The sequence below is a fragment of the Mus caroli genome, unplaced genomic scaffold (genome assembly GCF_978045245.1).
Source record: "Mus caroli unplaced genomic scaffold, Mus_caroli_1 scaffold_17, whole genome shotgun sequence".
NCBI classification, from domain to species: Eukaryota; Metazoa; Chordata; class Mammalia; order Rodentia; family Muridae; genus Mus; species Mus caroli.
Genome location: NW_028227272.1, coordinates 449,773 through 474,913, shown reverse-complemented (window position 1 = coordinate 474,913; position 25,141 = coordinate 449,773). Strand labels below are relative to the sequence as shown.

Sequence of the window (25,141 nt, the reverse complement as noted above, 5' to 3'; positions counted from 1 at the left end):
GAATTTGAGGCCAGCCTGGTCTACAAAATGAGTTCCAGGACAGCCAGGGCTACACAGAGAAACCCTGTCTCGAAAAAAAAAAAAAAAAAAAAAAAAAGAAAAAAAAGTCTCCTCTACCATAAGGTTTCAGTTTTTGTTTCAGTCCTCATCTGGAGGCCTGGAGGGAGGGAGGGAGGGAGGGAGGGGAGAGACAGACAGACAGACAGAGACAGAGATAGATTTGGGATATGGTGATTCAACTTTAATTCCAGCACTTGGGAGGCAGAGGCAAGTGGATCTGTGAATTTGAGGCCAGCCTCATCTACAGAGTGACCAGGACATCTAGGGCTGAAAATATTTGTGTTTGTGTGTGTTAAGTTTGTGAATGTGGGTGTGCATGTGAAGGTGGACCTGAGTGGACCACCTCAGGTGTTGGTCCTTGCCTTTAACCCTGAGACAGTATTTTTTCCCCCTTTCTATATATGCCAGGCAATCTGGCTGTGAGCCTCTGGGGTTTCTCATTTGCTCCCAGTCTCCCTGGAGGAGAGCTAGAGTTATAGACATACTACTGCATCTAGCTTTATGTGGGCTGTGGGCATCTTAACTCTGGACCTTCTGCTTACAAGGCAAGCCTTTACCCACTGAGCCGCCTCCACAGCCCAAGGCTTAGATGTCTGAGCCTCCTTTGCGTCACTTTGTAGTTTCTTCTCCATCTTTCATACATCTTCTCTAGTTGGCACTTCTCACTCTCTCTTGCTGCTTTAAGACACTGGTGTTCCTCAGGGTTCCAGTTGTTCAACTTTTGATGACTCCCACATCATTACCTGGGTGATTTGAATGAGAACAGCCCCCATGGGCTCATATATTTGAAGATGGTGGCCAGTTGGTGGAACTGTGTGGTTAGGATGAGCAGGCTATGTTGGAGGAAGTGAGATACTGGGGGTGGACTGTTGAGGCTTCAAAAACACAAGCTATTCCCAGTTAGCTCTCCCTGTCTTATGCCTGTGGATCCAGATGTAAGCTCTTAGCTACTGTTCCAGCACCACGTCTGTCAGCTGCCTGCTGCCACACTCTCCACTATGATGATGATGGCCCTAGACTCTCATCCTCTGAAACTGTAAGCCTCCAACAAACTCTTCTCTAAGTTACCTCGGCCATGGTGTGCTATCAAAGCAATAGAAAAGGAACTCAGAAACTAACCCAGTGGTGTCCCTTCTAGCACAGCAGTTCACAGCCATGTTGCCTCGTACCCTAAGTGTCTCAGGTATTGAAAGTTGCTGCATCCTTTTGCACACAGGCCTGCTTCTCCGTTCTCCCTCTGACCACTGGGACCAATCATTGTGCAAGCTTGGGGCTGGGCTCCCACCACTCCCAGCTAATCTGCAAGTCCTGCTTGACTTCTCCACTGCCCCTCCTACAGCTTCTGTCAACTGCCACCATCCAAGCCATATCACCACATTGCGTGACCTCCATCCACAGCTAGGCCATCCTCTTCAAGCTGCTAACCAGAGAGCTTTCTAAAACATCCATCTCTCTTATAAGTGACTGCACCTGTGGAGTGAAGTGTAACCCTGAAGCCTGGATTCCAAGGTCCCTAAAGCTCTGCCTCCTCATACTTCAAAACTTCTGCCCTCATCATTCCATGAACTTAGCTGTCTCCCAGGTTTCTTTAGATGTTCCAGCTTTTTCTGTCTCTCAGTACCTGGTTTGGCTTAGTTTATTTCTTCTGGGTACCACACTGGGGTAGAGACTTCGCTGGTCTTCCCTGTAGCTTAGACCTGGCCTATCAATTTGCTCATTTAATAGTGCCTTCCTAGCTGAGTTCTGAGAGAGCATTAAAGAGTTGTCTATTGAGGTAATAAAACATATGACCAACACCAACTTGGAAAGGAAAGGGTTTATTTCCCCTTACAGCTTGTAAGCCAGTCCATCTCTGAGGGAAGCCAGGACAGGAACTTAGAGATAGAAGGGGTGGAGGCCACCGAGGGGTGCTGCTCACTGGCTTGCTCAGTTCATTTTCTTATATATCCCAGGACTACCTACCCAGGGTTAGCACCAGCCACAGTTTGATGGACCATCCCACTTCAATAATACATAAATTGGCCACAGGCTTGCCACAGGTTGTTCCTGTTCACTTGTCTCAGACGACTCTAGTTTGGGTCAACTTGACAAACACTAGCCAGTACAGGGCAGAATGGTGCTTGTTGCTTTGGCCCTCAGTACCTGGGACACACTCAGATGCTTGCTAATGAACACAAAGTGTTTCCTGACACATGGCAATATCCATTTGTCCCAAACCCATTTATTGTCCCAGAACTTGCTTTTGTCTTCCAACTGGAAGTAGGAGAAAAGATGCATAAAGCCTAGCCAGCAAGAATGGCAGAGCAGGGCGGTGCTGGCGCACATCTTTAATCCCAGCATTCAGGGGGAGCGGGAGGAAGATTTCTGGATTCGAGGACAGCCAGGGGTACACAGAAAACTCTATCAAAAAACAGCCTCCCTCCCCACCTAGAAGAGTGGTGCCGAGAGGACTTCAGGTAAATCTTCCTGTTGATTTTGAAAAGCACACTTTTGGTCTCAAACCTTGTTGATAGCAATTTCTATGTCTCTTTTCTTGTCTGCCTTGGACAGTTTGTTTAGATACACACAGACTTTCTAGGTTCCTGTGTGCTTAATAAGCGCTTATGAGGCCAAGGACACAATGGCTGCCCAACAAAGACAATTATCTGATTTGATGTAGGTCTGGTGTGTGTAAAGGGACCAACCCCATAGATCTTGCCCAGAGAGTTGGCTAGAGCTCTGTTTATACCAATGGGTCACACTGTGTTCAGCTTACAGGAGAATGCCATAGGGGATGAAGGAGCTTCCTCAGTGGCTGGCGCACTGAAGGTGAACACAACCCTCATTGCTCTCTAGTAAGTCCTGTGGGCGTGGGAGCCAAGTAGATCGCCCCTTCACCACAGCCATCTTTGTTTATTAGTCTGGGAAAGCTGTTTGACTTTTCTAGTATTAGTGACTGGGTAATCAAACATGTAGGAAGGATTGCAGGTACAGACAGCATTTGCCCCAAGTCCTTCCAGAAGACTACCCTATCTCCATCCACATCTAGACCTTGTTCTCAGGTGTCAAAATAGAGGTGGGAGATGCAGTGTACTTGGAAGAGTCACAGGAAAACAGTCCTTAGTGCCATTTCTCTACAGAGTAGGGAGGGAAGCCTGGTGCAGGGCAGGGAGGGGCCTGGAGCACAGGAGGCCAATTACCCACTGATTGCATTAACTCTTGTATAGCCTACAGGTAGCCTCCATTGGTAGCCAAGGGGCCCAGGCACTTGGGGAGGCCCTCACTGTGAACAGAACCTTGGAGATTCTTGAGTGAGTATTCCTGGTGCGGTTGACGGATGTTTGCTGAAAAAAAAAAACCCCTGAAGCTACAGATTCAAAAGGAATAACTATGAAGACAGACATCTATACAGACAGATAATTTCATGATCTTGTGGGTTTTATGCTCCATCTTCTCTGTCCCCACTTTGTCTTCCCCTGTAGTCACTATGGCACTATGGGTTGGGCCTGTTCCAGATAAACAGGTCCAAAGGCTCTATTTAGTGGTATCTCCTCAACCCTATACCCCAGGAATCAGCAGCCAACTCCTGGTGTGGGTGGGGCTCCCCACATGCCCATGTCCCTTCTGCTCACCAGGGTCCTGAACCACAGTGCACTGTGTACCGTGGGATGGAGAGTTACTGCTCCTATCTCAGCCTAGGTTTTCCTTCTCTGGAGTAGAAAAGGACAGGCTTCCTCTAAGTGCATAGGAAGAAGCCATCCCAATTCCTGTGATTGGTAATGTCCAGATAAGCCCATACCCACCCGGAGGGACATTAGTGTCACCCCACAGCCTATCTCTGCACCTTAGGCTTCTCACTTGCCCTGACAGCTTACGAGGAAATGACGTTGGGGCAGCTGGAGCCAAGGCCTTGGCAAATGCTTTGAAGTTAAACTCCAGTCTCCGAAGACTCAAGTAAGTGATGTGTGACTCACATGCAAGCCAAAGCAGCCAACTTCTGTCAGCACTTTTCAGATAAGTACACAATTTCCTTTGGTTGCTTCCTTCTACATGTTAACTGTAGTGTTCTGACTATTACTGACCACATCCACCGAAGGTAGCTTTGCTCGTTCTCCTTAAATAATTTATTTATAATTTAGTTACAATACAAAGTTCTGGTCTTGGGTAGAGTACCTGGTTACAGTTTAGAGGTCAAATGTCAATCAAGCAGTTGCTATGGTGCCTGTGGACAATCAATCTCAGAACTGCTCATGCCATCCTCATCTCCTTATGTCTTTTCTGTCCTGAAGACTCACCATGGTTCTCCATTTCTTCTCTGTCTAGTCTCCAGGAGAACTCACTGGGGATGGATGGGGCCATATTTGTTGCCTCTGCACTGTCTGAGAACCACGGTCTGCACCATATTAAGTGAGTACTGAGTGGCACCCATCTTTCCCAGACCAGGTTCTGCCTTTAGTCCAGTTCTGGGAGTGAGGTGATCTGAAGACACTCTGACAACTCCACGGGGAGACTAGGTCTAAGAAGGAATGTGCCAGAGTGGTGTGTGTAGGAGGCATCCCAGAAGGGCAAATTCAGTAGGGTCCTGAATTCATTATAGTGACAATCACTCTATTAAAGACAACCTGAAGATGCTGAGGTCTGCCCTAACTCTTCTGTCCTAGTCTCCAGGGGAATCCCATTGGGGAATCTGCTGCCAGGATGATCTCAGAGGCTATCAAGACAAATGCTCCCACATGCACTGTGGAAATATAAGGAAAGTTCCTGGAGGACCATGCAGAGACTCAGCCAGAAGCTTCTTCTCAGAGGACCTCTGGTCTCTGCAAGTCTTCCTGGATTCAGAGATGCTGCTGGGCCAGCTCTCAAGCTGGTCTCAACAGGAGGGGAAGGCGCTCCAGCAGAGTTCACAGGCACCTTGCCTGCCCAGGGCCAGCCAAAGGAAAGATGGCTACTGTTCTGGGATGAAGAAGGGAAGGGTCTGCCACCAGGGTCTGGCACTCAGGAGCAAAGTCTCAAAGCTCCACAAAGTAGAAGGCTGGTCCTGGCTTACTCATTCCCCGGGTCTCCATATGACCCAACTCAAAAGAACAAAAAACAACAAGATAATCACAGTGTTCCTGCCTGCACACTCACATGGCTGGAGTGTTCCCACCCTGCACACTCACACAGCTGGCACCATCAGTCTCTGCAGTGTTCCTGCCCTGCACACTCACACAGCTGGCACCAGTCTTCAAGCCCACTAAGCACATTAACTTGCCCAAAGGTGACAATGGGTTCATTTTTTCAAGAGAAGAAGAAAGTTTTGGGGTGTGACCCTTAGATACATATTGAGAAGATATGAGAAATCTGGGAAGATAAATGAAAGGTTAATGCTAAGACTCTGGAGTAAGGGTTCAGTCTCCACACTCTTTATACATCCACCATGCCTGCCATAGTTGGCATCCAGCACACTGGTTGTCCATAGCGAATTACGTGTTGATACCTTGATGCCATTATCCTGATTTTAAGCTTTCAAAACCTCTACAGTGGCTGTAGCTTCCCCATGGAGGCAAATAAGCTATGCTTCCCTGTGGCAAATTCCTTCCATTGTCTGACTGAAACAAGAAAACCTAGGCGAACTAAGGCACTAAGATAAATGCTTATAAAGACCACAAAGTACAGGTGTGGTGGCGCACACCTTTGATCCCAGCACGTGGGAGGCAGAGGCAGAGGAATATGTGAGTTTAAGGCCAGCCTGGTCTACTTAGTAAATCCCGGGACAGCAGAAACTACATAGTGAGACCCTGTCTTAAAAAAAAAATGAGTATGCAGGAGCTGGACATGTGGAACACACTTGTAATTCTAGTGCTTGAGAGGACAAGAAAGGAGAAGCATAAATTTGAGGCTAGCTTAAACTAAATAGTGAGTTTCAAAACAAAAACCTAAAACTTGAGTATCGAGAAGACTTATCATGGCAGTTGACAGTTGATAGTGAGAGGTGATGCTGTTTATGTAGGAAAAAAGGCAACACAGCAAGTAACGAGACAAATGCAGCCTTGACAAGGAGATTAGCCAAGAATAGTCTGTAATCCCAGCACTTGGTGGAGGCAGGAGGATCAGTAGTTCAAGGTTGTCTCTGGATACATAGTGAAGTCAAGACCAGTTTGTGCTACATGAAATGCCATCTCAAGAAAACAAAGGAAAACAAGTGACTAAGTTGGGACAAGTGAACATCATGTGTGACCAAGAGACATAGCACTGATGGAGTAGTTCTGCCTAAAATGTTTACTCAAGCCTAACTGTAGTGGTATGGCCACACAAAACCCAAACAGGAACTGTCGACTAGGCAGGTCTGCCTGCAGAAAGATGTTATAGCAGCATGGAGATTGTTTTAAATTAAACAGAAAAAAAAAAAAAGACCTAACAATGAAATACATGATCCTTAATTGTCTCTCAGGCTGGAGCAAAAATACAACCTTCAGAGAATATTACTTGGAAAGGGGAAGTGTACTCCCTTGGTTTGAAGGGTATTGTTCCTGGGTACAGAATGCTAGCTTTCTTTGGTACCTTTATGATGTTGCTCTCCGACTGGGGTTCAATCCAACTCTTGGAAGTGGTCCTGGGCCCCTTCTCTTGCACTGCCAGCAGCAGCAGCAGCAGCAGCAGAACCACCACCACCACCATGCTGCTCTGTCCTTCTAACTTACCTTGTTTCTGGCTGAAGCTTTCTGGACAGCAGTCAGTCAGCAAACGAAACCTATAGAAGCCTAGTGTGTGGTGTGAGGGCCTAGTGTGTGGTGTGAGGGCCTAGTGTATGGTGTGAGGGCCTAGTGTATGGTGTGAGGGCCCAGTGTATGGTGTGAGGGCCCAGTGTATGGTGTGAGGGCCTAGTGTAATGGGTGTGAGGGTCTAGTGTATGGGTGTGAGGGCCCAGTGTATGGTGTGAGGGCCCAGTGTATGGTGTGAGGGCCCAGTGTATGGTGTGAGGGCCCAGTGTATGGTGTGAGGGCCCAGTGTATGGTGTGAGGGCCCAGTGTATGGGTGTGAGGGCTTAGAGTATGGGTGTGAGGGCCTAGTGTATGGTGTGAGGGCCCAGTGTATGGTGTGAGGGCCCAGTGTATGTGGTGAGGGCCCAGTGTATGGGTATGAGGGCCTAGTGTATGGTGTGAGGGCCTAGTGTATGTGGTGAGGGCCCAGTGTATGTGGTGAGGGCCCAGTGTATGGGTATGAGGGCCTAGTGTATAGTGTGAGGGCCTAGTGTAATGGGTGTGAGGGTCTAGTGTATGGGTGTGAGGGCCTAGTGTATGGTGTGAGGGCCCAGTGTATGTGGTGAGGGCCCAGTGTATGTGGTGAGGGCCCAGTGTATGGGTATGAGGGCCTAGTGTATGGTGTGAGGGCCTAGTGTATGGTGTGAGGACCAAACATTGTAAGGAAATAGGGTGCTCTCCAGAGATTCCCAGAGCAAGTTCCACCAGACCTACAAGGCTTCCCTTTCCAGAGTCTACTCTCAAGGCTTCCCAGCTGTCTGGCTTGCAAAGTCTCGAAGCCAAACTATGGGTCTGGAACTGAGATAAACTGCTAACTGGACAGTGATTTGGCTTTCTCCCTACTTGTTTTTTTTTTTATTTAATTTTGGACAGTTTCTGCTGCTGTCTTCTGCATTCTCTCCACAGCACATCTTCTGCTGTTAAGTGCATCCTGCTCCTTTCCATCTCAGACTTTAATTCTGTTAGGATGAGGCGTCCCTTGGCTCCTCCAGCTTTAACGCTTCCCTCTGTTTTCCACATCACTGAACAGTGATTGTCACTCACTCTGGTCTCTGCTGTGGTCCTTGTGTATTTACTCCCTATGAAAATTTCATCCTCCTCTTCCTCCCTGCTTCTCTCTCTTTTGCTTCATTCTTCCTTCTGTCTCCCTTCACCCCTCTGTTTTTGCTGGAATTCTGGGAGTGTACAGAGATAAGTGTGTTCTGTCCATAGGTTTATCTGGAGCTCTCTCCTGACTGTGCATTTGTCAGTCATGACTAGACACACATACTATAAGTGTGTTAGTGTATTTCCAAAGTGTCCCTGACACTTGCTCTTTGTACCTTCTGATTGCTGTCTCAGTTAACAAATACTCAATTAGGATGCCGCACCTCGAAGCACGTTTCAATACAACTTTCCCATAAGGAGTAGTCCCCAAAGTCTTTTTATCCTCCCAGCATCCCTTTAGACACTTGAATCTAGTTTAAGGCCATCACCTGAGCTCGTCCTACAACACTAAGCCTTGGCTGGCCCAGAACTTTCGGTATTGATAGGACTAGCCTTGAGCTCACAGAGATCCACCTGCCCTGTCTTCAGAGTGCAGGGATTAAAGATATGCAGTATTATGCTCAGCCCACAGTGATCTTTTCCTTTCTTTCTTTCTTTGGGAGTCTGAATATGCTTGGCCCAGGGAGTGGCACTATTAGGAGGTGTGGCCTTGTTGAAGGAAGTGTGTCACTGTGGGGGTGGGCTTTCAGACCCTCCTCCTAGCTATCTGAAAACAGTCTCCTTCGGCTGTATTTAGATGAAGATGGAGAACTCTCAGCTCCTTCTCCAGCGCCATGCTTGTCTGCACACTGCCATGCTTGCTGCTGTGACTGAACCTCTGAAACTGTAAGCCTGCCCTAGGAAAAAGTTTGCCCTTGTAAGAGTTGCTTTGGTGTCTCTACACAGCAATAAAATCCTAAGATGTGATCTTCTCTTCTCTTCTCTTCTCTTCTCTTCTCTTCTCTTCTCTTCTCTTCTCTTCTCTTCTCTTCTCTTCTCTTCTCTCCTCTCCTCTCCTCTCCTCTCCTCTCCTCTCCTCTCCTCTCCTCTCCTCTCCTCTCCTCTCCTCTCCTCTCCTCTCCTCTCCTCTTCCTCTTCCTTTTCCTCTTCCTCTCCTCTCCTCTCCTCTTTCCCCTCCCCTCCCCCTGCCCCCAAAAAAAGGAAAAAGGGGAAAAAAAAAGACTGTCTGTCTTGAAGCAGCTATTAACTGCCAATAGCTCCTCAGTACAGTGGGGCCCAGAGGTCATCTCCTCTATTTATGTGGGGATTTTGGCTGTCTTGAACTTACGTAGATCGTATGTGATGGAGTCTTACTTGGCCAGTTGAGGGCTGAGTTACAGATCATGGTATAGCTTAAGGCTCTAAGTCCCATCCCTAGTACTACAAAACAGAGCCAACCAGACAACAAAATCTCCCAGAAGACCCAGTCCGATCTGACTCTCACACATACACCTTTCCTGACCCCTCCAGAGAAGGCTTGCTCCTTCTTACTTTGGGGTCCCAAGCCTCTAGCACCCCTGACACTTTATGCAGCTTGCATGCAGATGCTAAGACTTATTCATCTCAGAACTATTGGTAACATGACAGCTGAAAACCATAACTGCTCAATAAATACTTAGTGAAAAGAAATCTGCACAGGAAATATACCTATGGCAAAATGATTCCATGGTCATGGCCAAATAGACACCATGTACCAACGTACTGGGTTCCAAAACAACCTTTTATTAATTACTGAGCCTGGGTCTTTTATCCCCCTGGCCTCCTGAGTGGCCACAACCGTGTCATCACAGCAGTACTGCACTATCTACATTACAGACTCTCTGTCACTCCCACACATCCACAGCACGTAGATGTGGCACTGCTCAAATACCAGTGGCACTGCTGACACACAATCAGGGTCCCTGCTCCGAACCAGCTAGAGACTCGGTCTCAGAAAGCAGAAATTTAGGGACAAAGCCAGGAAGATGTGCCCTAGTCACACCAGAATGTGGACCTCTGAAGTCTTTTCCCAACTATCAAGCCTCTAATATGGCAGCTGCACCCCCTCCCCCGAAACAGACTGCTAAAGAGGAAATTTTACATTTTCAGTCTTCATGATTTCCACTGTTAGCCCTTTGGGTTTGTTTTACATTTATGTATGTCACATGTTTCACATGTGCCCACAGGAGTCAAAAAAGGGCATCATCACACGCCCTGGAACTGGAGTTAAGAACTCTAGTTTTCCACATAAGCAGGAAGCACTTTTAAATGAGCCATCTCTCCAACACTGTGACTCTTTATGTGATGGCAACAACAACCACCAAAACAAACCAAAAGAGCATCTAGCCAGGGGTGGGCCTAGCCAGGGGAGGCCTAGCCAGGGGTGGCCTAGCCAGGGGAGGCCTAGCCAGGGGAGGCCTAGCCAGGGGAGGCCTAGCCAGGGGTGGCCTAGCCAGGGGTGGCCTAGCCAGGGGTGGGCCTAGCCAGGGGTGGGCCTAGCCAGGGGAGGCCTAGCCAGGGGAGGCCTAGCCAGGGGTGGCCTAGCCAGGGGTGGCCTAGCCAGGGGTGGCCTAGCCAGGGGTGGCCTAGCCAGGGGTGGCCTAGCCAGGGGAGGCCTAGCCAGGGGAGGCCTAGCCAGGGGTGGCCTAGCCAGGGGTGGGCCTAGCCAGAGGTGGCCTAGCCAGGGGAGGCCTAGCTAGGGGTGGGCCTAGCCAGAGGTGGCCTAGCCAGGGGTGGCCTAGCCAGAGGTGGCCTAGCCAGGGGAGGCCTAGCCAGGGGTGGGCCCATGCACAGAAGGGCAGAGACAGGAAGTTTAAGTCTGCTCTTTAGGAAAGTTCATGGCAGAGGCAGGTGGATCTCTTTGCATTTAAGGCCATCTTGGTCTATATAGTGAGTTCCAGGACAGTTAGGGCTACACAATGAGACCCTGCCTCAAAAAAAAAACCAAAAATGTTCAACAATGACAAATGCTAGTTTCTATATGTAATAGGTAGAATTTAAAAATAATGCTTTCAAGTAATGTTTGATTATATAAAAATACAGTGTTGAATACATTTTAAATCACACCTATTTGTGGGAGGAGTCGTGTGTGGGTGCTAACATGCCTGTGTTATTGTCAGAGGATAATTGGTAGGAGCGAGTTCCCTCTTTGTACCATGTGAGCTCCTTTCCCATTAAGTCATGTCACATTTCACATTTTGTACATTTTTTTTTTTTTTTTTTTTGAGACAGGGTTTCTCTGTGTAGCTCTGGCTGTCCTGGAACTCACTCTGTAGACTAGGCTGGCCTCGAATTCAGAAATCCGCCTGCCTCTGCCTCCTGAGTGCTGGGATTAAAGGCGTGTGCCACCATGCCTGGCCATTTTGCACATTTTAAGGAGAGGTAAGTAGCTTTTGAAATCTTCTATGTGTGGTGTATGCATGGGCTTAGGGAGATGGCCTAGTGCGGATGGCCACTTTCTATATAAGCATGAGAACTTAAGTTTGGATCCCAGAACCTACATAAAAAAGATGGAGTGACAGAGTGAGATGCTGCACGCCTTTAATCACAGCAGTGTAAGGCTGAGTGATGCACAGCCAGCCTGATCTGCATAGAAAGTTCCAAATCAACCAGGGGTACACAGTAAGACCCTGACTCAAAAACAAAACAATAACAAACAGCAAAAATATGGGCGTGGCCACACATACCTTTAACTCCAGCACTGTGTACCAAGAGCTTGTTAGCTATCCAGCCTAGATGAAAAACAACAAGCTTCAGTTCAGGGAGTGACTGTTTCAAGTACTAAGGCAGAAAGTAATTGGGAAGACACCTGATGTTCTCCTCTGACTTCTACATGCATGGGCAGGGGAGCCTCTGAACTCACAAATGAACCTCTGTGAGTTCAAGGCCAGCCTGGTCTGCATAGGAGTTCTAGACTAGGCACTGTCTCATAAATGAAACAAAATAAGAAGTGCCAGTTGGGTTTAGGATATAATTCAGCTGATACCAGTCTGCCATGCAAGCATGAGGGGCTGAGTGCAAGCCCTTAGCGTGTGCTTGTAATCCCTGGGAAGCGGGAGATAAGATGAGCCGATTGTCTAGTCAGTCTAGGATAATCCATGAGCTCCCAGGCCCTAGTAAAAGATCCATCCCTACACCCTCCAAAAGGTGGACAGCTCCTGAGGAACAAGCACAGAGCTTGTCCTTTGGCCTTCACACATACATGCCTCCTAGCACAATCACACACGATTGCTAGCATGAGTAGGTAGCAGTAGAAGTTGGAGCTACACTTGTTGAGGGAGCCAGGCTGGGGAACTATGATGGTGGCATGTAATTTGAAGTGAATCTCCCTCCCAGAAGAACACAGGTCCTCTGAGAGAAAACAAAACAGTCAAGGAAAACTAATTTAATAATAATAGCAGCCAAGACTTATATGGTATCAGTCTGTATTTCTCCTCAAAGGATTTTCTTGTAGATTTGAATTGGTATGGGGATCCCAAGTGTTAGGAGATAGACAAAAGAACATCTTTGTTGGGGTTTCAGTAATGGTTAAGCCCAGATGGTGTAGTGAACAAAACACATGTTACCTTTCCAGCCTGCCGAGTCCCTGTGTACCTATATATCTGAGGCTCTTAATCTGCCTGGGCCCCTTGGCAAGGTCAGAAGTCATTGTCACTTTCATCCAAGGGCTCCGGTTTACGGATCCTTCGACTGGGCTTAGCTGGTGAGAGAGCAATGCTTTCATCTTCCAAATCGTCATCATCTTCTTCATCATCCTCCATGTCAATTTCACTGTCCTCCGAGTCTTCCTGAAGCAAAGAGATGGCAAATATAACTGAGATGCTAGCTCACACTGATAGCTTGTCCTTAGAGACCCCTCTTTATCCTCGAAAGTGCAATGACCAGTAATACCCATATGGTGGAGGTTTGTGGGGACACAGCACATTGCTAGCTGAACAGGTTCACTAGCCTGAGGCTATGTAACTAGTAACTCTTTCCCAGGGCTGTTGAGCAGGGGTTGGCTTTCCGCGGATGTCCCTTAACTCGTCCCTTAACCTAGATGCTGCATGGCTCCTGCAGTCCAGAGACCCAGTGCAGGAGAAAGGGAGGCCTATTCCAGGTGGAGGTGGAAAGCAGTTCAGATGTGGGTAAGAGGGCAAGGTGAAGGGTGTGCAGCTCCTTCATGGTCTGGATCCAGGAAGTACCAATTCGGGCTGTCATTCTTAAAACAAGTCCTGTGTTCTATGTATATAGACCAAGATGGCTGGTCACCCAATCTAGAGTATTCCTGAATAGTCATACATGTTAGAATTCTTTTCTTTAAAGAACTGTCACTTCTTCCAGCTACTCTGCTCTGTTTCCTTTCTAGCAGAAATTCTTGAGAAGGCCAGACCTATTGTGGTACAAGCCTACAATTTCAGTATTCCAGAAGCTAAGGCAGGATGATGACTATTAATTTGAGGCCAGCCTGAGCTACACAGAAAGACCATGTCTCAGTGAAAAAAAGAAAGGACACTCTCTGGGTAAACTACTGTTCTCAAGCATCCCATGTACTTCCCCTCCATTGCCCAAGCACAGCAATCTACCCCATATCCCCAAACCACTCTTATGAAGACCGAAAAGACTCCGATCCAGTGGGGACACAGTCTTTCTTCCTTCCTTCCTTCCTTCCTTTCTTTCTTTCTTTCTTTCTTTCTTTCTTTCTTTCTTTCTTTCTTTCTTTCTTTCTTTCTTTCTTTCTTTCTTTCTTTCTTCCTTCCTTCCTTCCTTCCTTCCTTCCTTCCTTCCTTCCTTCCTTTCTTTCTTTCTTTCTTTTTGGTTTTTCGAGACAGGGTTTCTCTGTGTAGCCCTGGCTGACCTGGAACTCACTCTGTAGACCAGGCTGGCCTTGAACTCAGAAATCCGCTCGCCTCTGCCTCCCAAGCACTGGGATTAAAGGCGTGCGCCACCACTGCATGGCTCACAGTCCTGTTTCTTAAATTCCAAACTTTAATTTCAACTGTCTACTCCATACCACATGATGTCTAATAGGCCATGCATCCGAGAATGTCTAAAACCAAATTCCTGATCCACCTTTTCAGCCCCCTCCTCAACTCATCTCTGTTTCAGGAAGTTAAAGCCCTGTGCGTTTAGTTAGTTACACCACAACCGAAGCAGTGTGTATGTTCTCCTCTTCATCACACTGGTGCAGTCAGCTAAGAAAACAAGGTGGGTCCGACTATGGAAACACCCAGACTCGAAGCACTTCTCAACAGCAATGTCCTCACGTTCTCAGGATACAAGGCCCTCCCCTCCAGTCTACACAGTTGCAGTCGCTGCCTGCCTCTCCTGGGCTGACAACTGCAACATCCCCTATCTTACGAGGTGCTCATCAACCCCACACAGGTCCACATTGCCTGTGCTGTCTCTCATCACTCTCAATTCAGTTCCTCCATTCTGCCACTGCCTAGGCACTGGAGGTGTTCACACTCCCTGGGCCCAGGGGCTCTATCCACCCCCAAATGGCTCACACTGTCTCTTATTTAGGCCTCCAATTTCTTATTAGAGAGGCCTTGCCTGACCATTAGGAAAAAATTCCTTGTGTCTGTCATTTCTTACCTTCTTGAACTATTTCTTCCCTAACAACCATGACTGTAGTATGTCTGCTAGACTGTTCCTAGAACATATGTGTCCCAAAGGCAACGACTGTTTTTGTTTCCTGCTGCATTCAGGACCCAGCACTGATAGGACTCAACAGATTCATGCTGAGCAAACACATAGAAACCCTGTGACAGAGGGGCTGTGTGAACACAGCTTCCATGAAATAAACAAATGGGAACACCTGAGCCATTAAGGATACATGAATTCTGAAAAGCATGCAAGCAGATACAACAGAAGCCAGACACACTCTCCAGGGAGCACTAACTCTTTAGGCCAGATCCTCCGTGCTCAGCCTTGGGTGGACAGGAGTATATGCAGCTACCTTATCATGTGCATCCTTGCTGTTAAAAAGAAAGCTATAGCTGAGTGATTTCCCTGCCTCTCTAGTGACTGTCCTAAGAATTCAAGGTACATGTGTCTCTGTGTCCTGCTAGGCAAGACTAGGCACTAGCTTGCTCCTGTGAATCTATACTAATACTATACTAAGTAATACCGCACTGTGGTACTTAGTAAGCCAAGCGCCATAAAAGAGTATAAGGTCCTGTTTGTCCCTGTCAAGGTGCTAGTGCCAGACCCCAGACATAGTCCTGTGCCTTACGAACTGACCTTGGACACCAATCCAGTGTCTTTCCAGTACGTTTGCTACATGGGCCAAGTAGCACGGCCAGGGACTGCAACAGAATAGGGCTCAGAGAGCCCGGCAGTGCATACCCAGCCTGCCATTTTGAGAACCCAGATTTCCCTTTTTGGTTAAGTTCTCAAGCCATTTATCTATCCTGATCTCAGCCCCCTGCCAGGTGTCTCCGAGGCCCTGGTCTAGGAAAATATCTTTTCTGTGTTCCTTCTCCAGAACTGCAGAAGGGTACTGAAGACAGGCGGTGCTGGAACATGCCCTTGGTATCAATACTTCATTTTTAGGTTATAATTCAGGGCCTGATGACCGCAGCCACCTTTCTCATCTTTGGTCTTGGTGTTTAGGCCTGCTTAGTATGGTAATACAAGAGATCACCCTGGTTCTCTCACAATGGGATCTATTCTGAGGGCTTCCTGCCCAAGAGAGGAGGCATCACCCTGGAGGAGAGGACCTGCTAGCCCTGAGCAGGCCAACACACAGCAATGAACAGATGAGGCAAGCAAAGTAAACCAACCTGCTTCCTGGAGCTGGGAGTCCTGCCTTTACCTAAGAGGGCTGGTGCTGCTTGCATCTTTGGAAAGTGAGAATGGAAAGAATCGTGAGAAGGTGGCGAGGAAGGGCAAAGGGTGTGCATATTTGTGTGTAACAAGAAACAAGCTCCTAACAAGCAAGGGAGAGCCAGTCCTTCACAGTCAAGCCATGTGCTGGAATAGGCAGCTCCCTGACAGCGGGCAGCACCTGAACTAAGCTATGAGCACAGCCCCAGACCAGGGGCACAGGAGTGTTGGGAGGGCAAAGGACTCACGTCTTCATCTGAGTCTCCACCTTGCATTGTACCCACGATGCGTTTGCTGGGCCTTCCTGAGAAAACAAACCACAAAATGATGAGATCCTTAGAAAATATGGCAGGAAATGGCATTTAAGACCTTGGAAAACTGGGGAAATACCAACGTACACAATAACTTATGTACTTAAGTGAGCTCCAACTAATTAGAACTGCCAACAAACAGTAGTCACATTCCTGTATCACCCTTCCCTCTATTCTGAGAAACTCTCTCTATAGTTGAGGCTGACCTTGAACTCTTGCCTCAGCATCTAGAGTGCTGGGACTATAGCTGTGAACCACCATGCTGGAGCTCTGCACTTCTACTGTGAAAGATGAGACGAAGGCAGTAAAATACTAACATATCAGGGTGATAACAAACACTTGCAATCTCAGCACTCAGGAGGAGAATCATTGGGAGCTCAAAGCTAGCTTGCGCTTCACAGTGAGAATGTCACCACCACCACCACCACCACCACAACAACAACCACCAAAACAATAAAATTAACATGGGCTGGCCACTAAGCCTAATTATCTGAGTTCAGTCTCCAGAATTTACATGTTAGAAGGAAAAAACTGAGTCTCACAAGTTACCTTTGGATATGTGTCCAAGTGTGCACATGAATGTGTGTACACACATAACTGATTATAATAAAAATATACAAACATTTTATATGAAGGCTGGGGGTATAGACCAGTGGTGAAACATTTATCTATAGACTTAAAAGTCATGGATTTAATTTCTAGCACCACAAAACAACCATGAAAAGAATCATGAGTATTTGAAAAACATATCCTTTGTTCCCCTGGGGATGGGCAAAGAGACCCCTTGTTGTTGTTCTTATACCAGTCAGGGTCAGAGCAGATGGCAGTCCTTTGTTCATCCTAGCTTCATGCCTGGCTTGGTGGGCAAAACTGTTGTATGCCTAGGACTCATAAAAATCAAATCAAATCCAGTAGTATAGCATGGAAGGAGGAAGGCAGACCTGTGGACTGCAATGCCACCCACAGACCTTCCCTCCAGTGCATGAGACACTGGTGGGCCATAGACACCTGCTTGCCACCACGCCACACAGCTTGGATGGAGGATGTCACCCAGGAGTCCAGCAGCCGTGCGGCCAGCCTGCAGTGGGAGCCTCCACAATGAACAAGTCTGTGCTGGTCAGATGGGAGGGAAAGTGGAGTAGAGCAGCTTGAGCATGATGAAGAGATGGAACTGGAGACTCGGAGGTGGAGAGGGTAGCTTGTTAGGAGTGGCCAGACTCACCCACCTGGGGCCATGATGAGGTCTAGCCCGAGCTGCTACTCAGGGCCATGTGTGAGTCTATGGCTACACAGTGGCAGAGGTTGGTGTTGGTGTCCGTGGCTCATATTTCCAATAGAGAACATGGGGATGCCCTGGCCAGGGCAGCTGATGGAGACCATGCAGATGTCCAGGGGCTGAGCATAATTGGCCTGCCTCTCACTGGATGTGCTGCTCTGGAGAACTGCACCTCCCTCCCCCCCCCGCCCCCCGAGGCAGCACTTGGGAGAGGTAGACTATACCTTGCCCAGGTAGCACAGTGGAGCTGGACCTGCTGGCAGAAGTGAGTGAGCCTGCCCTGAGGGCATGAGTGTAGAAGAGCTGATCTTGTCACTCATCTACCATGGGGTGGCACAGGCACAGAAGTGATATGCCCCATCCCACAAAGCTGCCTTCAGGGTCATGAGCTTGAGAGAGCTGGCCCTGACTCTACCAACTACAGCACTGAGAACAGGCCCTGCACTTCGCCTGGGCAGCACAGCAGAGCTGACCCTGGTGGCATGAGTCGGAGTGGGGTATTGGCGGTGGGAGGTGGGGTGGCATGGGGGAGTGCATGTGAGCCAGCCCAGAGGTTGAGAACTCAGGAGAGCGCCTTACCATTTGTCTACCATGAGGCAGCATAGGTGCAGGGTGAAGCCTTGCCTCCTTTGCAATACACCGAGTGTGGCAGTCAGGAGAGCTGGCCCTGCCCCTGGTCAGGTGAAGCACTCGGAAAAGTGGGCCCTGTACCTCACCTAATCAGCACAGTAGTGCTGGCACTGGCTGAGGGGCAGTGGGTGAGCAAGCCCCAAGGACAGAGTGAGGAAAAGCTAGCCCTGCTACTAGCCCTCTGCCCCTTTTCCCCTTGTCACCTAAGGCAGTCAGGAATGCCAACCCTGGGATCACGAGAGAGGGTGAGCTGGCCCTGCCCCTTGCTGGCTGCAGCATTCTATAGAATGGGTCCTGTATCTTGTGTGGGCAATACAGTGGAGCTGGCACTTACAGTGAAGGCACAGGTGAGCCTGTTCTGAGGGTGTGAGAACTGGCCCAGCCCCCTCACAGGCTGCAGCACTTAGGAGAGTGGGCCCTGCACCTTGCTGGGCAGTACAGTGGAGCTGGCCCTGGAGGCATGGGTACAGGTGAGCTGGCCCCTAGGGCACAAGAGTAGGAGGGCTGACCCTGCCTCCTGTTGTTGGCCTAGCCGGAGCAGTGCTGGAGAGCTAGCTAGCCCTGGTGGTGGGGATAAGGGAGAGCCAGTGGGCTGATCAGCTTAGTTTCCACCCAGGCCCAGATTTAGGACTCTGAATTGGTCCATTCCAAAATCTCTATCATTAGTGAATGGTTGGGATGCATGAAAGGGTCAGTCTACAGGATCTCCAGGGCAACAACAGGATAACCAGAAGTTCTAATGATGATCCAATGTTGACAGTATCACAGAAGTCAGAGATCTTGAACCAGATGAGTGACTCATTGCAATGACTCAATGCAAGAGATGTGTGGACAGAGGGGTAGACTGTGGGACACACTGTGACACACTACAGTTTCCGTGATGAGATGTTTCCTGTGCTTTGTTTTGTGTGTGTGTGTGTGTGTGTGCTTTGTTGTGTGTGTGTGCTTTGTTTTGTGTGTGTGTGTGCTTTGTTTTGTGTGTGTGCTTTGTTGTGTGTGTGTTTTATTGGGGGTGGGGAAGTTGCAAGGGTGGCTATGAGGGACTGGGGTGCATGATGTGAAACCCACAAAGAACCAATAAAAAGTTAAAAAAGAAAAACGTATCTTCTCAGTATTTGGGGAGGAAACATCACTGAACTCCACTGTTAAGGTCACATGCAGTAGAACTTTGTTGCTATCTATGGAAAAAGAAAAAATATTCCTCTTTTATGAACCAGTGTCACCTGTACTTGGATCGAGGTGGACACTTCAGAATGAAAATGTGTCCAGGCTCCAGACAGTGCAGGAGGAGAGAGGTGCTGCTCAGGGTGGGCCCAGAACTGTTAGACAAGTGCAAAGTCTTATGGCATTTGCAGATCCTAGCCATAGGTTCTGGAACTGTGCTATCTGATTTTACTCTGCAAGTACTTAAGCAGAATTTGGAACAAAACTGCTGTTCTCAGACTAACATTGAGCAAGTTACACAGTTTTTCTAGTGTTGGCTCCTATCCATCAAATGAGGTTTGTAAGAGGCACTTATGTAACACCTTTTCTGTGTTAATTCCTTGGCCACAAGGGATAGACCTGCACTGACCAAAACAAATAGTGTAGAGAGCTCAGATACAGAGGCCATTTCTGAGGTATCTGTGGGAAATCTGAAGCCACAAATGTGAACCAGCTCTTCCCAGGGACAGAGATAAGAATATTACATGTGCAGGGCATAGTGCTGCATCCTGTATCTCAATGCCTAGGAGGCCGAAGCAGGAGGATCAGGTTCAAGGTCATCTTGAGGTACATTGTGAATTCAAGATCAGCTTAGCTACATGAAATCAAACAAAAGGACTATTAGAGGCAACACAGTTTGAGAGACAGATCCTGAAGAACAGATTGGGACAGGAAGTGTTTCCAGGGACCCTACTCAACACACTGTGGTTTGCAGTTCTAAGCAGCACTCACCCAAGTTTGCCCTTGGAGTTCTGAGAAACAGGCACGAGGAACTGGGTGACAGAAGGAGTTACACTACCTTGCATGAGCACCTCCATCGCTGTCCGAGGCTTTGACATTCGTCTGTCCTCCAACTCGCTGTCTGATTCATCATCCTCTTGGATGTCTATGTCTGAGTCATCATTGCCTAGCAGAAACACCACAAGGCAGAGTAAAAGAGCAGACCTTCCATTACAGTGTAACCTCTCCTTCCTCCTATGGCTCCAGTGCAAAATCATCTGCCTTTCTTAGTTCTCTTTTCATCCATTAGATTTTATGAGACTCCCTGGATTTATTCACAGGTACTTCATGAAATGTTAATGTAGACAATAATATGCTGTATTTGCTTTGAGCAATTTTTCAAGGTGAAAAGAACATGGACCAGGTGTCTTCAAAGCATTATGACAGTCTGAAATTTTTACAAAATCGAGTAGCTGGCTGTCAAAGTGGAAGTCCTTGGTTAACGGGGGAGAAGTCCACTCTGTTCTTTGTCAGGCCATATTGCTAATTTAAGAGCCCTGATCCTAACAAAGATAGAAGCAGATGTGAAAGAACAAGGCGGGTGGGATGGAGGTGAGAGGAGAGCCAAGCTTGGACTTCAGAGGAAGCTGTTCTGAGAAAGCGCTGAAGTGACATTCTTACTGGGGAAAATTCTAGAATAAAGGCATACATACGTTGATGGGGTTGTGACTCAGTGCTAACGCATGTGCTTATTTATTTCATTATTTTTTCTGCAAAGCTCTGAGTCTAATCCTTAATACCACATACACAGACAATTAATACTTTTCTTTTAGAAAATGTGTTTTTTTTTTTTAAGTAAATTGTATCTATTTATTAGGGGAGGCATTCAGGCATGCACTGCATAAAAGGCTATTTTCAGTGCAATCATTTTAAATATATTTATTTTAAATATATGACACACTGTTGCTTTCTTCAGACACACCAGAAGAGGGCATCAGATCTCATTACAGATGGTTGTGAGCCACCATGTAGTTGCTGGGAATTGAACTCAGGACTGCTGAGCCATCTCTCCAGTGCTCAATCTCCCAGAGTTGGAATTGAAAGCAGCCGTGGGCTACCTGATGTGGGTGCTGGAAACCTAACTAGGTTGTTCTAGAAGAGCAGCAGTGTTCTTAATCATGGAGTCATCATCTCCAGCCCCCAAATCACTCAATATCCATTTTCTAAAGACTTGTTCATTGTCTTTTGTGTCTGTAAGCTGAACATTTCCAAGACAGAACTAACAGAGACTATAATGGGAAGATAAAGCTCTCTGCCTAGTGCCTTACTGTACTCAGGGAGTGATGGTTTGGGAAGGAGGGCCTTGGAGGGGTTTGCAGTTGCTGGCCTGACACTGACTTAGAAGTCAGCCTAGAAATCCAGCAGTTGTTGGTCTTCCAAAAGGCTTTGCTTGGTACCTGCATGTGAAAGTAATGGCAAGATAGCTGGATCCACCTGGATATTAAGGGAAGGTAACCTGCTTTCTAAGAGCTGTGTTCTTAGCTCAGGAGGAAAGCCTGGGCACTGCAGCAGTGTCACTGAGAACATCCTTCAAGACTACCAACTCAGTTTGAAAACCACATCTTCTACAAGTCTATACAGAAAACAAATTCATATTAAAGTAATTTAACACCACTCAGTTTAGTTTCCCTCCTACTCCATCCACAAAAATTACGATATTAAATGCTTACTCCACGCAACAGAGAGGCCACTGCATCACTTGGTCTCTGCCTTGACTGACCTAGCACTAAATCAGTAGGAGCCTGCTTTGCTACAGACACGGTTCAGGTTTTCTAAAGGATTCCCAGAAGTCCCTGCTCTTCCTAGACTCTCTGAGAACAGGTACAACAGGAAACAGATACAGGGAACAGGCAGGTTGGAGAAAAGCTGGATGCCCAGGTATACTGTTCTGACCACAAGAATAAAGACATTTCATCAAGAGAACAGAACTAAGCAAGAGAAGCAAGTCAGTGCAACAGAACTGCTGTAGCAGGAAGAACACACACTGCCACTGTTTCTTTTGTGGAACTGTCGCCCTGGTGAGCAATGCTGGCTCATTACGGAGAAGACTCCCTCCCAGAGTCAAGGCCTCATGTTTAGTACACTCTTCTACAGGTTAGGGCCTTGGTAAGCACTCCTGGATGACTGTGGTTGGGATCTGCAAACAGGCAAGGGTCTTTCACTGACACTGCATGCAACAGCACCTTTTTCTGCCTGCCCTAAAATATGGGACCATTCACACTAGTAGGCATAATTTTCATTCATAACTATTTATTACAAAGAGTTCAAGCTAACTGTAGCATTTAAACAAACACAAATGTCATGAGTATCATAAAAAATGAGTATTAAAGCCAGGCGTGGTGGCGCACGCCTTTAATCCCAGCACTTGGGAGGCAGAGGCAGGCAGATTTCTGAGTTTGAGGCCAGCCTGGTCTACAAAGTGAGTTCCAGGACAGCCAGGGCTATACAGAGAAACCCTGTCTCGAAAAAAAAAAAAAAAAAAAAAGAAAAAGAAATGAATATTAGCTAGATACTATATAACTGGAAGCAAACTTTATTATCGTTGAAAATAGATTCTTCTCTCATACACTACATCCTAACCAGTTTCCCTTCCCTCCATTTCTCCTAGCCCCTATTACCTTCCCTCTGCTCTAGATCCATTCCCACTGTTTCCTCTTCAGAAAGGAGCAGGCCTCCAAGAGAGGACAGCCAAACAGGACAAAACAAGATACAGTAAAACAAAGCAAAAGCCCTTAGACTGGGGCTGGACAAGGCAACTCAATAGGGGGAAGAAAGTCTCAAGAGTAGACAAAGAGTCTTAGGTAGACCTTCTCCCACGATTAGGGGTCCAAGCTAACAGCCATCCATACACATAGAAGACCTCTGCAGACCCATGCAGGCCCTGTGCTTACCATCTCAGTCTTTATGAGAAGCAAGCTGTTTGAGCAAATTCAAATGTCACTTAATATAAAAACTGTGAGAAAATTGCCATCTGAAAATATTCTAGTCAACAATGACAGATATCTATTGTTCTTACCACAATTAAAAATGAGAGAAAGGAGTTTAATAAAAATAAATATTTTAAAACTGTAAGTAGCTCTGCTAGAGAAATGTAAATAACTCATTGTGTACCTGTCCTGCAAAGCTGATAACCTGAGTTGATTTCAGGAACTCGTGTAAACATGGAAGGAGAGAGGACCAACTAGAAAGTTGTCTTCTGACTTTGACTTCTGAATCACGACACACTCACACCACCACTTGCACCCTTGGCATGTGTGCACATACGTGTCCACCAAACACACATTCGCATGTGCGTGCATGCGTGCGTGCATGCGTACTCTGAATGAAAACCTTAAACACTCAAGTAACTTCACAGCTGAAAGCTCTAGTCAGGCAGGGCAGGGCCTTACTTCCACTCTTGAGCAGTCTCTTCTCTTCTTCCTTTAGCTTATTTTGCATCAGACGGAGAGTATTTTCAGCTTCCTGTGGAGGAGGAAAGAAACAGATTCAGAATAATGAACTTTTGTGGATGATCTGATTCCTCACCACTGTTTGAATACTGAAGGGCTTGTCATATCGAGCAAAAAACCCACGACAAAACAAAAGAAAACAAGGAAGTTGTTTATGGGAAAATGGCTCAGTGGTTGGGTCACTGGCTGCTCTTCCAGAGGATCCTGATTCAATTCCTTGTATCCACATGGTAGCTCACAAACATCTAAACACCAATTCAGGAGGTCTGATGCCCAGTTTTGGCCTCTGAGGGCACTGCATGCACACGGCACACAGACATAGTTTCAGGCAAAATACAAGTATACAAAATAGACATGTATATGTCTTTTCAAAAAGTTAAAGAGAATTTGCTTGAGCAACCTATGAGGTCCCTAAACCTGTGCTCTTCCTCTTCCCAGCAGCCTGTGGGAGTGGCCTAGAAAGTTGATGCTCTGGCTTCATACACTCCTCCTGCTCCACACCACTGGAAAGAAAATGAGGGACACAAGAGAAGCCCAGCACGTGTACTGCAAGGACCATGGACACAGGAAATGTGTGCAGACAGCCACAGCTCTCGGGCTCACAACAAAAGAAAGCAGAAGTGTTTCTTTGTTTCTGCCATTCTGCTTGACCACTCCAGTGCAGGATGGTAAGACAAAGGAGGAGATCGCTGGGCGGTGGTGGCGCACGCCTTTAATCCCAGCACTTGGGAGGCAGAGGCAGGTGGATTTCTGAGTTTAAGGCCAGCCTGATCTACAAAGTGAGTTCCAGGACAGCCAGGGCTATACAGAGAAACCCTGTCTCGAAAAACAAAAACAAAACAAAACAAAAAAATAAAAAAGAAAGCGAAAGGAGATCCTGATCCCAGCTCCTGGTGTAGAACCAGAAGGGGGTAGTATGGCAGGTGTGTTGGCAAATGGAGCCCTGATTAAGCTGGGCATGGTGGTATGTATCTTATCATCTCTGCATGTTGGAAGCTGAAGCTAGAGGCTGGTCTGGATACCATTGTGAGACACTGGCCCCCTCACTCCCTAAAATAAACAGGAAACATCCCTGACTATTGTCAAGAAGCTGCAGTGAGGTCTGGGGAGGCGTCAGGTGTTTGCTGCTCAGTCACTAGTGCAGCTCTCTGTCATCTCTGCAGGGGTGACCAGGCCAAGGACTTACTTCAAACCTCTCCTGCTCCATCCTGTGGTGATCCTCAAGCTGCTGCTCCAGGTAAGCCAGGTTCCGGAACTTCTCTAGATAGACGTCATACTGCTTCTGCAGGTCTTCCTCAACCTTCTCATACTCATCCATAAAGGCCGGCCTAGAGTGAGCAGATGGCATAGAAAGGGGAAGCCAGTCAGTCTGCAGGCATTTGATTTGTATTTAAGACTCTCAACTTCCATCATAATGAATTTCTCCCAAATACATCATGAAACCTCTAATTACACAAGGTCTCCACTCTGAAAACTGCTTAAAAATAACTCACCTCTACCCCTTTCTACCCACCAAAAGAACATAGTTTTGGTTTTTGTTTGTTTGTTCCCCCCCCCCCCAATATATAATAAGTCTTTTATTGTGCCCAAAGAGCCCAACTCATACTTGTAGTCAGGATGTTGTTTCTGGAGCTAGGTCCCTGGGTCTCACTTGTCAGCCTGCTTCATGGTTCCCTTTTCAGACACGTAGATGCCATCCTAAAACTCTGAGATCCTTGTTTTTAAGTGTATGGCTTGCCAAATCAGAGTCAATGAATTTGAAACAAGTTCAATATCATCTCCTTCAAGGATTAATGCATCCCTCTGGGCTCGAGAGACAGAACAAGCAACACCTGTCCTTACCAGAACCCTGCGGATGGATTTTTCACCCAAGAAGTTTCAGATTTCCACCACAGA

The 25,141-nt window shown here is 47.3% G+C and overlaps 2 protein-coding genes across 6 annotated transcripts in view; one reads left to right on the top strand and one right to left on the bottom strand.

The window, feature by feature from the left end:
- The window catches only part of Nlrc3 (NLR family CARD domain containing 3), a 28,185-nt gene extending 21,571 nt beyond the window's left edge, over positions 1 to 6,614 (top strand). Inside the window, 5 exon segments of the mRNA XM_021185479.3 lie at positions 2,811 to 2,894; positions 3,267 to 3,350; positions 3,910 to 3,993; positions 4,363 to 4,446; positions 4,701 to 6,614. Coding sequence (XP_021041138.1) covers positions 2,811 to 2,894; positions 3,267 to 3,350; positions 3,910 to 3,993; positions 4,363 to 4,446; positions 4,701 to 4,791 — 427 coding nt within the window. The 3' untranslated portion in view covers positions 4,792 to 6,614.
- A 5,580-nt stretch (positions 6,615 to 12,194) lies between these two features.
- Ift38 (intraflagellar transport 38) overlaps positions 12,195 to 25,141 on the bottom strand; it is a 34,359-nt gene continuing 21,412 nt past the window's right edge. For 3 of the 5 annotated variants that reach the window (XM_029470828.2, XM_029470827.2, XM_085832383.1), the window contains exons 8-13: positions 24,432 to 24,573; positions 23,186 to 23,258; positions 19,816 to 19,923; positions 15,845 to 15,900; positions 15,554 to 15,610; positions 12,195 to 12,574 (exon numbers count right to left, since the gene is read on the bottom strand). In XM_029470828.2, coding sequence (XP_029326688.1) covers positions 12,425 to 12,574; positions 15,554 to 15,610; positions 15,845 to 15,900; positions 19,816 to 19,923; positions 23,186 to 23,258; positions 24,432 to 24,573 — 586 coding nt within the window. In that variant the 3' untranslated portion in view covers positions 12,195 to 12,424. The remainder of the gene's footprint in view (positions 12,575 to 15,553; positions 15,611 to 15,844; positions 15,901 to 19,815; positions 19,924 to 23,185; positions 23,259 to 24,431; positions 24,574 to 25,141) is intronic. The other 2 variants (XM_021185205.3, XM_085832384.1) reach the window with 2 other exon arrangements.